The sequence below is a fragment of the Chaetodon auriga genome, chromosome 11 (assembly GCF_051107435.1).
Source record: "Chaetodon auriga isolate fChaAug3 chromosome 11, fChaAug3.hap1, whole genome shotgun sequence".
Lineage (NCBI taxonomy): Eukaryota > Metazoa > Chordata > Actinopteri > Chaetodontiformes > Chaetodontidae > Chaetodon > Chaetodon auriga.
Genome location: NC_135084.1, coordinates 21,011,036 through 21,023,199, shown reverse-complemented (window position 1 = coordinate 21,023,199; position 12,164 = coordinate 21,011,036). Strand labels below are relative to the sequence as shown.

The 12,164-nt window shown below is 42.1% G+C and overlaps 2 protein-coding genes across 2 annotated transcripts; one reads left to right on the top strand and one right to left on the bottom strand.

Annotated features, from left to right (window-relative positions):
• Positions 1-2,286: 2,286 nt before the first annotated feature.
• On the bottom strand, positions 2,287-5,636 carry fbxo5 (F-box protein 5). The gene is made up of 6 exons (XM_076743706.1): positions 5,540-5,636; positions 4,141-4,793; positions 3,855-4,025; positions 3,393-3,483; positions 2,909-3,136; positions 2,287-2,547 (listed from the first exon to the last, which is right to left on the bottom strand). Exons 2-6 carry the CDS (start codon positions 4,767-4,769, stop codon positions 2,287-2,289), a joined length of 1,380 nt encoding a protein of 459 aa, XP_076599821.1. The 5' UTR covers positions 4,770-4,793; positions 5,540-5,636.
• A 1,805-nt stretch (positions 5,637-7,441) lies between these two features.
• On the top strand, positions 7,442-12,106 carry mtrf1l (mitochondrial translational release factor 1-like). Its single transcript, XM_076742283.1, has 8 exons — positions 7,442-8,521; positions 8,631-8,710; positions 8,926-9,030; positions 9,348-9,426; positions 9,687-9,850; positions 10,332-10,449; positions 10,579-10,715; positions 11,109-12,106. Exons 1-8 carry the CDS (start codon positions 8,092-8,094, stop codon positions 11,319-11,321), a joined length of 1,326 nt encoding a protein of 441 aa, XP_076598398.1. The 5' UTR covers positions 7,442-8,091; the 3' UTR covers positions 11,322-12,106.
• The last annotated feature ends 58 nt before the right edge of the window (positions 12,107-12,164 follow it).

Sequence of the window (12,164 nt, the reverse complement as noted above, 5' to 3'; positions counted from 1 at the left end):
ATGACCACGAGTCACAGAGGCAGTGAAAGGCCACAGCGCAGACTAATCAGCAGCCGCCGCCGCAGTGACATCAGCCGCTCTGACACTTTACAAAATAGTCCATTTAGTTCCATCATCGTGACATTTTCTTACATGTTCGGTGTACCAGCTGCTCCTCTTTCCTCCTTTATATCGACACGTCTACGTTGGGACCTGACGTCGGTTCACTTTTCATTTTACTAATATTTCAACCCCCTGAGGACGCCTTTTTTTCAACGTCGAAGTGTTTGCTGGGATATTGAGCAAATTTGAGTAGTTTGAGGTTTTGCACGTCACAGGACATCCGGCTGAACAGAAACGATTTCCATGTGAGGCCTGACACATGAATGAAAGTTGCCTGTTTATATGCATCATCACAACAAAAAAGCACACACACACACGCACACACACACACACACACACGCACACACACAGAGCAACTCAGCTGTGAGACAGAGACACAGGAGATAAATGGGTCATCCTGCAAATGTCAGAGGTAACTGTCTAATGTCAGTGATGCTATTCATGGCTTCATAACTCTCTTAAACAAGTGATGACTGATTCGGGCAAACTTGTTTTTTAAGGGGACGCTGACAGAAATTATTTTTATCCTGGGAGCAAGTTTTTAAAAGGCTGGTGAGTGTTTGTTTTCCCAGAGCTTCAGGTCAGATTCTCCCTGATGAAAAAAGATTTTATCATGCAAAAGGTCTTTCTTCTCTCTCTCTCTCAAAATCAGAGGAAACTTTTTGAAGACCTTTCTAATATCACATTCAAGCAATTTAACTGGCTTTATATGTATGAAAGTATGACGGAAAAAAACCAGCAGGGATAATAAGGCTGGAGGAAGATGGCGAGGTCCAAGGTGAAGCAGGACATGCCTCCTCCGGGAGGCTATTCTGCGTCTGGATCCTACACTTCCCAAGATGCACCTTAATCACACCTTTTCTTTGACCTGAAAATGTCCATGTCTTCAAACATGTCAGTCCAACAGTTTGTAATACAGCTTTCTGTACATAAGCAGTTGCTCTGTCGAGGTCCAAACTTCCTCACATGTTGACTTCACTTAAACATCCGCGTGAAGAGTCTCATAGCAAACACATTTCAAGCAGTGACATGTCTGAGATAAATGTTAATGAGCGCCACAGAATAAAGTAATTCTCTGTCTGAATGTATTCTAATGATGCATTAATAGATGAAGCTCTACCCGTTTGTCCGTATGTTAATTTCAACCTGCTGCATCGTAGAGACAATACAAGAGTGATTATGTTAGATGTGTTTATGTATTTCATGTATAAACTCAAACTGCCTGTTGTCTCTGGTTTGGCAGGATATGATATTGGTTGTTTCAGTCTGTTTCTGCAGTCCAGTTTATTTGATCATAAAATACAGTTACAGCTGTACTTTTAGCACTTTTACTGGGTTTCAGAAATACTCTGAAAGGAAAGACTGTGAGATTTTAAAAGAAACCACAGAGGGAAGAGACTCAGTGAGTAGAGTCTGAGAGGGAGGAAGCAATGCTGCCCCCTGGTGAAGAAAATCCAGACATGACTGGAGCTGAAATGCCAGATCATCTGACAGAGGAGCGTTTGTTCCCATATTCCTTCATTCATGTCAGCCCGGTTTTGAGAATAGGCGACACAAACAATAAAACTGCGTTTCCATTTGCAAACTGAAGCTCTTCATATACTTCTGGTACTGGCTAAAGTGCCTGATGCATGCAGAGGCTGATCAGTTGACCTGCAGTCAACTCTGTGATAAATGTGTCAAAGAACCACAAAAACTCACAGTAAGATTTATGAAATATCTATTTACAGGAAATACAAATACAGTAAATATGAACATGTAAATACCTCTCGAGGATCAACATTTATTTAAAAAAGTATACAAAACTATTTAAAATATAATACAATTAAATTCATTTCATTTAAAACATCAAACTGTACAATTTAAAGCCTGTCATTCTGCTTTTCTTTGTTTTTTTGGCATCAGATGTTTTTGTCGCTCTCAGACGACAAGTTTTAGCCAGTGAACACTTCCTGGTTGACTGTCCCAGTGGCAGTGCTTCAGTCAGATGATTCGGATAAGTAGAGCCAGAGTTCAGCTTTTACCAAAGTTTCAGTGCCGCAATGCAAAAACAGAAGCCCTTCCAGGAAGAGCTTGTATAAAACCCGCTGTGCGAGCTTCGGAGGGAGCCACCCACTGCCAGAGCAGAGAAAGATGACCCGCCCAGATAAAACAGTCAGTGACTAAAACCTCAGTAAAACTTCGTCACAGGCGCCTGATGCTCCTCTTGCTGCGAGCGCTGCCCGGGATGATCTGGGTCAGCTTGGAGGAGGGGAAGTGGTGTCGGGGTTGCACAACCCTGCAGGGGGTCGAGCCGTGGAAGGCCTCCTGGCAGTTGGTGCAGAAGTCAAAGAGGCAGCTGGGACGCGTGCACGTGGCCCTCTGGACCTCGGCCAAATGTGTCGCCGGTGAGCCGCAACGCCTGCAGGGACGCAGGGACTCGTGTTGCTTCAGCGTGCTGGCGGCCTGAACAGAAGAGGCGTACACGTTTGTTAGAAGTGCAAAGAATGACATGTGCATCAGTGAATTCAAGCGTATATGTGACGTCCTGCCCATCATATGCACAAGCAAGTTCACAACACAGCTTCTATTAGCATGTTTCGCTGTGTGACACTTCCAATATGCCTTCATACTAGGGTTGTCAAATGTGAGGATTTGTTTCCGTTTCTTGTCTTACATCGTAATAAATTAAACATACTTTGCTTTTGGACCTTTGATCAAACAAAACAAGACGTTTGGTGGCATCATGCTGTGCATTGTTCAGTGTTTTCTGATGAACAGGAACAGGAAATGAAGTTGCAGCTCTCATCCATCCACGACTGCTCACCTGCATGTATTCGTTGAAGCGTGTACATTGGGAGTTGAGCGTGGCGCTCTTTTGAGAGGGGGCTGTCCGTCTATTGACCCTACAGTTCGGGGTGGATGAGGAAGAAGAGGGTGAAGATGATGGGGTGCTTGAGGAGGCCAGCGTCTGCATGCAGGACAGAACCACCCTGGACACAGCCACATTTCTTGTCAGACCGCAGCCTCTTTGTCCCAGAGAGCTCCTTGATTCCTGAAAAAGAATAAAAATAGGAAACACATTAGAACATGAAAGACACCTGGATTAAGTTTCTTGAATTGCCCACACGTGAAATGCAAGTAGAACTAAAAACAAATGTGAGGAAGTTGAACTAAGGGGGCTTCCTGCATGTACGTAGGGTGTGGTGCTTGAATGCTCGACAAGAATCCCGCCAAATTCTTGCATCATGAATCGGCTTGTGCTTCTGTGGAGTGCGTACACTCGTGTGGGTTTGTGTGTGTTTGCTCACCCTGAGTGACTGCTCGGCCCTTCGGCACCTGTTCAGAGCTGCTGTGTCCTCACAGATGATCCTCCTCCATGACTTGCTCACTTTCTTACAGCTGTGAGAAAAGGTGAACACATGATGAATATAACAAGAAAACAATAGTAAGAATTCCCAACAACTTCTTACAAAGTATCTACATAAAATTTCCCTCTAACTTTTTACTTCCATACACATTTTTAGATTTAGACAGTCTATCAGAACCAGTGACTTCCACTGATCAAAGAGTAAAATATCAACTTTGGGCTAAAACAGTATTTATTCCTGCTTCTGACATTCCCATTTGTTTTCTTGAAGATACAGATGTCGTTGCTAATTGTGTAGCAGACCAATAAAACACGGCTCACCATCTGAACACAATCAGAACAGCACATTGCTCATCCCTTGTGAGTATGAACCTCTTCACGCAGTGAAGCATTTGCAGTTTACCTGATGAGGTCCATGTCTCCCAGCAGGCCCAGGATGTAGGTCAGTATAGTTCTCATGTTCCTGGACAGCAGAGATGAAAACATGTCGATGTACTCCAGTCCCATTTGGCCTCCGATCACCCGATCCAACAGATGATCCTCTGCGACCTTTGTGACGATGTTCCAGTCATACCTGAGACACAGGACAACAATTGTAATTCACTCATTTAGTGAACATTTTATAGTCATGCAAGGCTAAACATACTGTCTTGCCAGCTATAAAGTCACAATATGCAAATGTATCCTACCTCTTATTCTTCTTGTAGCTCTTGGCAAGCTCTTCACACACAGTCTGCTGGAACTTCAGTATGGGCAGGTTGACATTGTGGTGGTTGCACGGGGTGAATGACAGCGAGCATGCCGCTGTTTTCCCCGTACGGTGGCTCCCAGGAGTGGAAGCTGCCACCAGAGACACTGGAGAGCTCGAGTTCGCCCCCCCTTGGCATTTGGAGGGAGAATTCTTTGGCGATATTGTCTTTTCTTGATGTGTAGCAGCAGTAGCAGAAGGCAGCAGGGATGCTGTGAGCTTTCCCTGGATGAGATCATCCTCCTCATCCCCGTAGTGATCGTCAATCTGACTGTTGTGTAGAGACAGATAGCCGCTGTCCTCAAACCCTTCATCCAGAGTCAAGTCATGCTCCCTGCTGGTGCTGTTTTCCTTGTTGTGGACCGCTCTGGTGTTGTTGTTGAGAGAGAACAATTCTGTAGTCACTCTCATACGTGGACACTGAGGTTTGATGGGGGTGGGCTCTTTCACTGGTGAAGCTTTGAGGTGGAGCACCTTGGACTCTGCAGCAGCAGAGCTTTTCTCTATGCTGTTGGCCATGGTAGCCTTGTAGTGAGGGCATTTCATGTTGACTTCCTCACAGTGAAACATTCACACCGTGCAATATGCAGATTTCTGAATAAAAGAGACAAATCGGGATATTATATTAGGTTTTAGACACTGAATGTGAGCGTCAAGCCTGCAGCAGGGCTTCCCTCGTTCAAGCTAACTTAGCTATCCCTACTCAAACGTAAATAATAAGTTGCCGGACATGAAGCAAGAAATAACACATGAATATATTGTTGTAACTGTTATGTGAACTTTGAATATCGTTAGAAGCTCTTCCGCTAAATATTTTGCAAATCAGATCAATAAATTTGGCGCGACGTGGATTTGGCGGAAATGCTGCAGTTACGTACAGATGCTTAGACAGATCACTTCGGCTTGCAGTCTTTAAACACATGCATTAAGTCCGTGTTGGATTAACGAACGGAGTAAAAACATCCTTGGATGTGATCTGCTCTCCATTAATCTGTGAATGTTCCTTGTCACATAACCTGTTGATGGTACTGACCTGTATTTACGCGCGTACAGTGGGTGTATGGAAATAGCTTGAAACTACGCTAACTTAAGTTAGCTTGCCTGCTCCCGTGCAACTACATACAGAACTCAAACGGATAGTATGAAATGTACTGTGAAATTCAGAACAGTTTCAGCTCGTACTGTTAGTTGACATTTGATTCCCGAACCCAGTTGACCGAGCAACAGCTAACTCGGCTAGCTAACGTGGCTCACGTAACATCGTAATACTTTACATCATAATACTTGTAGACCGACATTAATATGTCAGAAGCTGGAAGATATGAAGTGAAGCCTTTTACCTTACGTTTGTCGATATCGTTATCCAAAGCAGATTCTTGTTTCCCTCCTTTTAGCCGCTGAGCTAACTTGTCGGCTGAACATCCGCTTCACTCAACTTAAATGCTCCACAACTGAAAATCCGCCAGTTGTCCCTTCTCATTTGAAATCCGTGCACAAAAGGCGCAAACCAATCGCTGCGAAGATGGTGTTTGTCCATTTAAACCATCGACCAATGGGCGCTGAGATTGTCGCGTAGGACGTCAGCGCGCAGTGACGTTGTCCCACTGGTATTTCCTATCAGACGTAAAACACAGATGAAAGGGGCCTCTCTACAGTCGGTCACAGCGGTTGTAGATTAAATAAACTAGGTTACACCCTCAGTAACTTTGGCTAAGTATCTGAAGTTAGCAAACCTCGGCCGAATTGAACATTTGGCTACACTATAAATATAAGCAGGGGTAGTGGTAGCGGACGGTAAACATCCAAAAATCAAAATAATGTTTATTTAGCTTAATATTGCTAAAGGAGTTTACATAGGTGTTTCCATGTGTGAAATACACTTAAACATCCTTTAGATAGCGAGCAAATATTTATTATACAATTACAGATAGTGCACAGTTACATATAGTGCACTGGTTCACTGGCTATTTTGATGTAGATGATAAAGAATATGTATAAGATATAACAACCTAAATAGTACAGTGTCATATGCCGGGTATTGCACAGTTGCGTCATGCAAGAAATACCACGTTCTTTCCACGGGACCCTGCATCAGGCTGCATCACACTGTTCAACAGAAAAATCCAACAGGGTCATTTTGCCTTTTACGTGGCAAACACTAAAGATGAGACTGGCAGAGTGTTAACTTCTCTTTTTCTGTTCTTTTAGGAATTCCACTGTTTGGTTAAAAAGAGCTAAAAGACTGGTAATTCACAGGACAGTTCAGTTCACACCCCTGCCTGGAATGTGTGAAGTGGCTCTTTCATTGAAACCAGGCGGTTAAGTTGAGGGAAAGTCAATACCAGATCTAGTTTTTTTATACTTTAAACTTTTCACTTTAATTGTGTGGTTTTAAAGTGAAAAGTGCATCACACACAAAGACGACAAATGGAAATCCTCACCCAAGACACAGTTATAGTAAAACACAGGGACAATTGTTCTGTAAAATGAGTGCTTTTACTTTTCGCACTTTAAGTATATTTTGCAAATAATAACACTTGCATAGCTTTCCTTCTGTAAGCTTTCAAATGAAGTACTTTGACTTTTAGACTATTTTCACGGTGTGAAAGTACTTCTAATAAAGTAAAGGATCTGAGTCATTCGTCCACCATTGTGGGGTGCATAATGCTAATTAAATGATGATCCCAGTGTCAACCCTATTTTTAATTCAAAGTCCTATTTACAGTTCCATCATTTCAATTGCAACTACAGAACAGCTCAGACAAAGCAGCCAGCTGAGTGTGAACCAGTAAAACTAAACAGGCTCAACTGAAATGCTAAGGTCTTGCATCATTCCCTGGTTGCAAGAGCTTTATTGTTTGTTGATATTTTGTTAGGCCTACATGGTGAATATTATTAGATTAAATGTTAAAAAACAAACGAACAGAAATTACCAACAGACAACAATAGATATCTGAAGGTGAGGAATTTGTACACTGCACACTTTCATACACACCCAGACATAAAATAGGATGCAGGTAAATGATGCTCTGCAAATTCATTAAAATAAAACATACATTACAGTTTATATATGTCCTCATCTTTTTTATTTGTCATTTTCATGTCCCCTATATATCTCTATCTGAGTTTGAGTGGGCTTTTTATGTTGTTGCAAAGAGGAATGATCATGGGTGGGTGCTGCTTGCAGTCTCTGTCTTTCGTCTGCTGTAATTTTGTTAGCAGAAGAAGATGTTCGCCACTGCGCATGCGTGTCATATTCAATATGTCTGCGTCCTATTGCAAGGTGGGGAATGAATAATATTTAAATAGCAAGTACTAACAACCGGTTTTTAGACCGTCTTTGAATAATGTTTGGCTGAAACCTGTTTTGTTAGAGCCACGCGAATGTTTCAGAGAAGCGGAAAACCCTAACAGTGGCACTGGGCGGTTTCAAGATTGAATATAGTGAGTTGTTTACTTTCGTAAATGCTCTAATTTTGTTTTGTAGGTTAAAATTAAGCCCTAAACCGCGACAGCACAGGCTAACAGTACATTTATTTCACAAACTTTAACAATACCAAAGGGTTGTGGAACTCGTCATTCGCAGAAATAGCGTACACCGCCAATTGCGGTTGTTGGCGGGGTGCGCCCATTACAACGTTTGAGATTTCATCATAGTAAAGTGCTGTTTTTTCGTATGGCATGCACGCCGATTTAAAGAATATGTTACTTGGATACAGTACAAGTGTTAATATAGCACTTTTACGGCCCCACATCGTTTAGAAATAAAGAAATATAAAATCATTACATTTTTGAATGTAATTTGGCTGAGTGTGACGGACTCGCGATCAGCATGTGCCAAAGCCAACTCATATAGGCATTCGTGAATCTTGCTAACACATCTGCCTCTACAATGGCTTACAGAAGAGCTGTAAACCTAATTCCAAGAGGAAAGGAGTGTTTCTTTAGTCTGTGGCTACCTCGATTTCAAAAGTCAGCAATTGTCAACAGCCAAACCGTTAGACTTCATGGACACGCCAATAATCAACATGGCAAAACTACAAGAACTCTTCACACTGGTACACCGTCGATGGCAGCCAAGTTACTGTCAGTGGATGAGCTTTTTGCCAAGAAGTCACTGCAGGAATACCTGAAGAAGATGGAGACAGAGTACAGTGAATGTTTCAGAGCAGTCAGCAGCAGTATGGCAGAGGAGCAGTTCAGCGAGGACGAAGTGAGGACCAAGAGGACCAGACTGTCCCTGCTGGCTCCTCTTATCCAGACCATCAGAGAGCTTGACAGCAAACAAAAAGAGCTCGCTGAGACCAACACACTCCTGAAAGGTGAATCAGAATAAAAATCACTGTTTGATCATTTTTACATCATCTCATTGTGTAAACTGTTTTTACTGCACAACTCGAGTTTACTGGGTGTTTGTGTTTTTCTTCAAAGATGAAGACCCAGCTCTGCGAGAACTGGCAGAGCTGGAAAGAGAAAGCTGTTTGGAAGATATTCAAGATCTTAGTCAAAAGGTAGAACTGATATTTCATGAAAGTTGCTGTAGTATAAAGTAACAAAACAGAAAATACGGATTTGTAATGGCACATTTTCACCAGAACTAATGTCCATGAGCCATGGACAAACCATGAGCTAACTCTACATGTTTCCATTTGCAGGTTTTTTTGTTCCTGTGTTTTTCACACATCACATCTGTCTTATTAACCTTTCTGTCAAATCAACCACTTAGATCCTGGATCTGTTGATCCCCGAGGAGGAGGCAGATCTGAGTGACCTTGTCCTGGAGGTGACAGCCGGCGTGGGGGGGCAGGAGGCCATGCTGTTTACTGCTGAGGTGTGGAAGTACTTTTGTATATTAATTGTTATTTTAAACTATTCTTGGTGAGATTATGGACCTCAAAGTAACACCTGAACAAGAAAGTAACAGCAAATTTATTTAGAGAGAGATCTGTAAATGCATTTCATGATAAGTTTTGGACCCGTGGTCATTGGTAATTTCAGCAAACCAGAGATATTTTGTTGAACATGAATGCTCTGCCTTACAGAGAAACCATTTGATTTTACACCAGAGCGTCAGAAGAAATCATAGAATGAATGCAACATTTTCTGCGTATTTACAAGCCGACTTGTACCGTCTCCTCTCCCCTGAAGGTGTTTGACATGTACCAGGGCTACGCTGAGCACAACGGCTGGTCCTTTGACACCCTGGAGCACATGACCAGTGATATAGGTCAGTGAACCCAGACACTTGTGATCATAGTTAGATTAAGGGGTCAGTTCACTCAAAACATAACAAACAATTTACCCACACATTTCATTTTTCGACTATATTGTATTAGGGCGGCAGTGTCAGACTCTTGTTCCAACAGACTCTTAAAATAGACATATTAAAGTCCCTCTCTTTGATATGAACTTTTGAAATAACTTTGTCAGTGCCACTAGTTGGCAGAAATATTCCAGTATTCATGCTTATTGTTCACCCACGACCAGGTGGACTGCGTCACGCCTCAGCCAGCATCAGCGGCCCTCAGAGCTATAAGAGGATGAAGTTTGAAGCTGGAGTCCATCGAGTTCAGAGGGTTCCCAAGACTGAAAAACAGGGCAGAATGCACACCAGCACCATGACTGTGGCGATACTGCCCCAACCCACTGAGGTACAGCTCTGCGTGATGGATGGACGGCACAAATACAAACAGGGTGTTCATCACTGTTGATTTCCTTCTTGATGTTAGAACAACCTGGTTTTTCTACAGGAACTCGGAAACAATCCCTTAATATGATGCATTTCCTGTTGAAATTGGATATTGAATTGAAGTTATTCAGATTATTCTTTCTTTCTTTGTTTCTATATCAAAATACAGAAATGCAAGTTTTTGCATTATTGCTTAGTCTGCGCGTATTATGAAAATCATGGAAACAAACTGCAAAAACATGAATGAAAAATCTTTAACTTTGACACAACTTTGTTAAGTTTTACCTGATTTCGTCAAATTTTATGCCTGTTTCAGCCGTTTCTCTCTTTCTCAACACTGCTTTATCATGCAGGTAGGATGTATAAGAGTAGGTCTGTTCTTCTGCTCACCTGCTGCTGATTTAGATGTGAGTAAATTCTGAGTGTTGGTGTGTTCCTGTCAGATCTCTTTCACGATCAACCCGAAGGACCTGAGGATAGACACGATGAAAGCAAGTGGAGCTGGAGGTCAACATGTCAACACCACGGACAGTGCGGTCAGAATAGTCCATCTGCCGACAGGTGAATAAAGATTGACAAAAAGTTTCTGCATGAGTCTGTCTTTCTCTTAAGGGCAGTTATGAACTGAGTAGAAGTTAAAAGGGATGCCCACATAAGAATAATACTTTAATACTTGTGTGTTTTTGTTAGGCGTGGTTGTAGAGTGCCAGCAGGAACGGTCCCAGCTGAAGAACAAGGAGAAAGCCATGAAGGCTCTGAGAGCAAAACTGTACGGCATGAAGCTAGAGGAGGAGACCAGCAAACGCTACAACCAGCGTAAAATACAGGTGAGATATATCCAGCATCATGTAATCTGCAGGTGGAGACATTCAAATGGAATATAAAATACAGGTGTGACAAATTAAATATTATAGGTCCAGGATGTTGAATTTCAGTAGTTAGTAAAAAAAAAATGTATAGTCAAATTAAACAGCCAAACCAGCCAAGCAAGTACATGAATACCTCATGAAAAGCTCCACACATCAGAATGTTCAGGTGAGTTTAAGAACACAAAATGCAAAATAAAGGCAGCACAGCCAAAAGGATGCATGCAAATAAAGGTGGAACATACAGAACACGATGAAAACTCAGAGAGCAAGCAGCTTTATTTAAAATGTTTTACACTTTTTAGTACAAAAATCAACAAAACTTTCCCATTTTTCTCATTTCTGTTCCTCCAGATTGGAACCAAAGGCAGATCAGAGAAGATTCGAACCTACAACTTCGCCCAGGACCGTGTAACAGACCACCGGATCGGCATGACGGTGCACGACATCAAGAACTTCCTGCTGGGAGAGGAACTGCTGGATGAGATGAACTCCACACTGGAGGAGTTTTCCAATCAGGAGACGCTCATGGAGCTGCTCGGAGAAAACGACCATAAGGGCTCATGAGTTTTGGTTGTGGGGGACATGGATTCTGATGGCGTGGAAACTTCTTTTTACATGCTTTAGCAAAGACTTCCAATCTCATGCCATAAATGTGGCTAAAAAAAATGACTCAACTGGTTCTTAGTATTATTTAATCATTCATTTCAAATCATTGGTATGTGTGTTGTCCTACCTTGAAGAGCTGCAAACTCGAGTACACTCTATGGCCAAAAGTATGTCGACACTCAAACATTACACTTGTGATTGTTAAACATTGGATTCCAAAACAAAGGGCTGCTGTAACAGCCTCCACTCCTCTGGGAAGGAAGGATTAAGGGTCCTGCTGCAGGGATTTGCTCGCTGCCACAAGAGCAGTAGCGGTGTTGGGTCGCAGTCGGCTTCCAGTTCGCCCTGAAGGTGTGGGATGTGGTCAATTTCTTTGACACCAAATTGGGAAAAACATTTCTTTATGCTGGTTTTATGCACAGAGTATTCTGATTACCTGAGTACCCAGGTTCTATTTAATGCATGTAAATGTTGACAGAGGAAATGGCAAAGTTGGAACCATGCTAATATCTAAATTATCATATATGGCTGCACCTAACTAGTATTTTTATGATAGATGCAGAATATTTTCTTCAATAATAGTCTTCCTTCAAATCAAATATCAGAAAACAGTAAGGTAATACTTCTCTGAGCCGAGTTGACTTATTCACGTGTTTGTTCACCCCAACAACAGCCCACAACTCAGAGTTAATCAGTTTACTGTTATAGAATACAAATAAAACCAGCAAACATATGAAAAGTTGGATCCAGTGATTTTTTTTGTGTGTGTTTTTGCTTTAGAAAATGACTTACTTTTCTGTC

What these genes read in the sequence shown, in the direction of transcription:
- fbxo5 (XM_076743706.1), bottom strand. Translation starts at nt 4,769, where the DNA reads ATGTTTCACTGTGAGGAAGTCAACATGAAATGCCCTCACTACAAGGCT. An exon ending in GGAGACATGGACCTCATCAG is followed by an intron (nt 3,484 to 3,854) that starts GTAAACTGCAAA and finishes CTTTTCTCACAG; the next exon opens with CTGTAAGAAAGTGAGCAAGT. An exon ending in GCTTCAACGAATACATGCAG is followed by an intron (nt 2,548 to 2,908) that starts GTGAGCAGTCGT and finishes TCTTCTGTTCAG; the next exon opens with GCCGCCAGCACGCTGAAGCA.
- mtrf1l (XM_076742283.1), top strand. Translation starts at nt 8,092, where the DNA reads ATGGCTTACAGAAGAGCTGTAAACCTAATTCCAAGAGGAAAGGAGTGT. An exon ending in CCATGCTGTTTACTGCTGAG is followed by an intron (nt 9,031 to 9,347) that starts GTGTGGAAGTAC and finishes TCTCCCCTGAAG; the next exon opens with GTGTTTGACATGTACCAGGG. An exon ending in AATAGTCCATCTGCCGACAG is followed by an intron (nt 10,450 to 10,578) that starts GTGAATAAAGAT and finishes TGTTTTTGTTAG; the next exon opens with GCGTGGTTGTAGAGTGCCAG.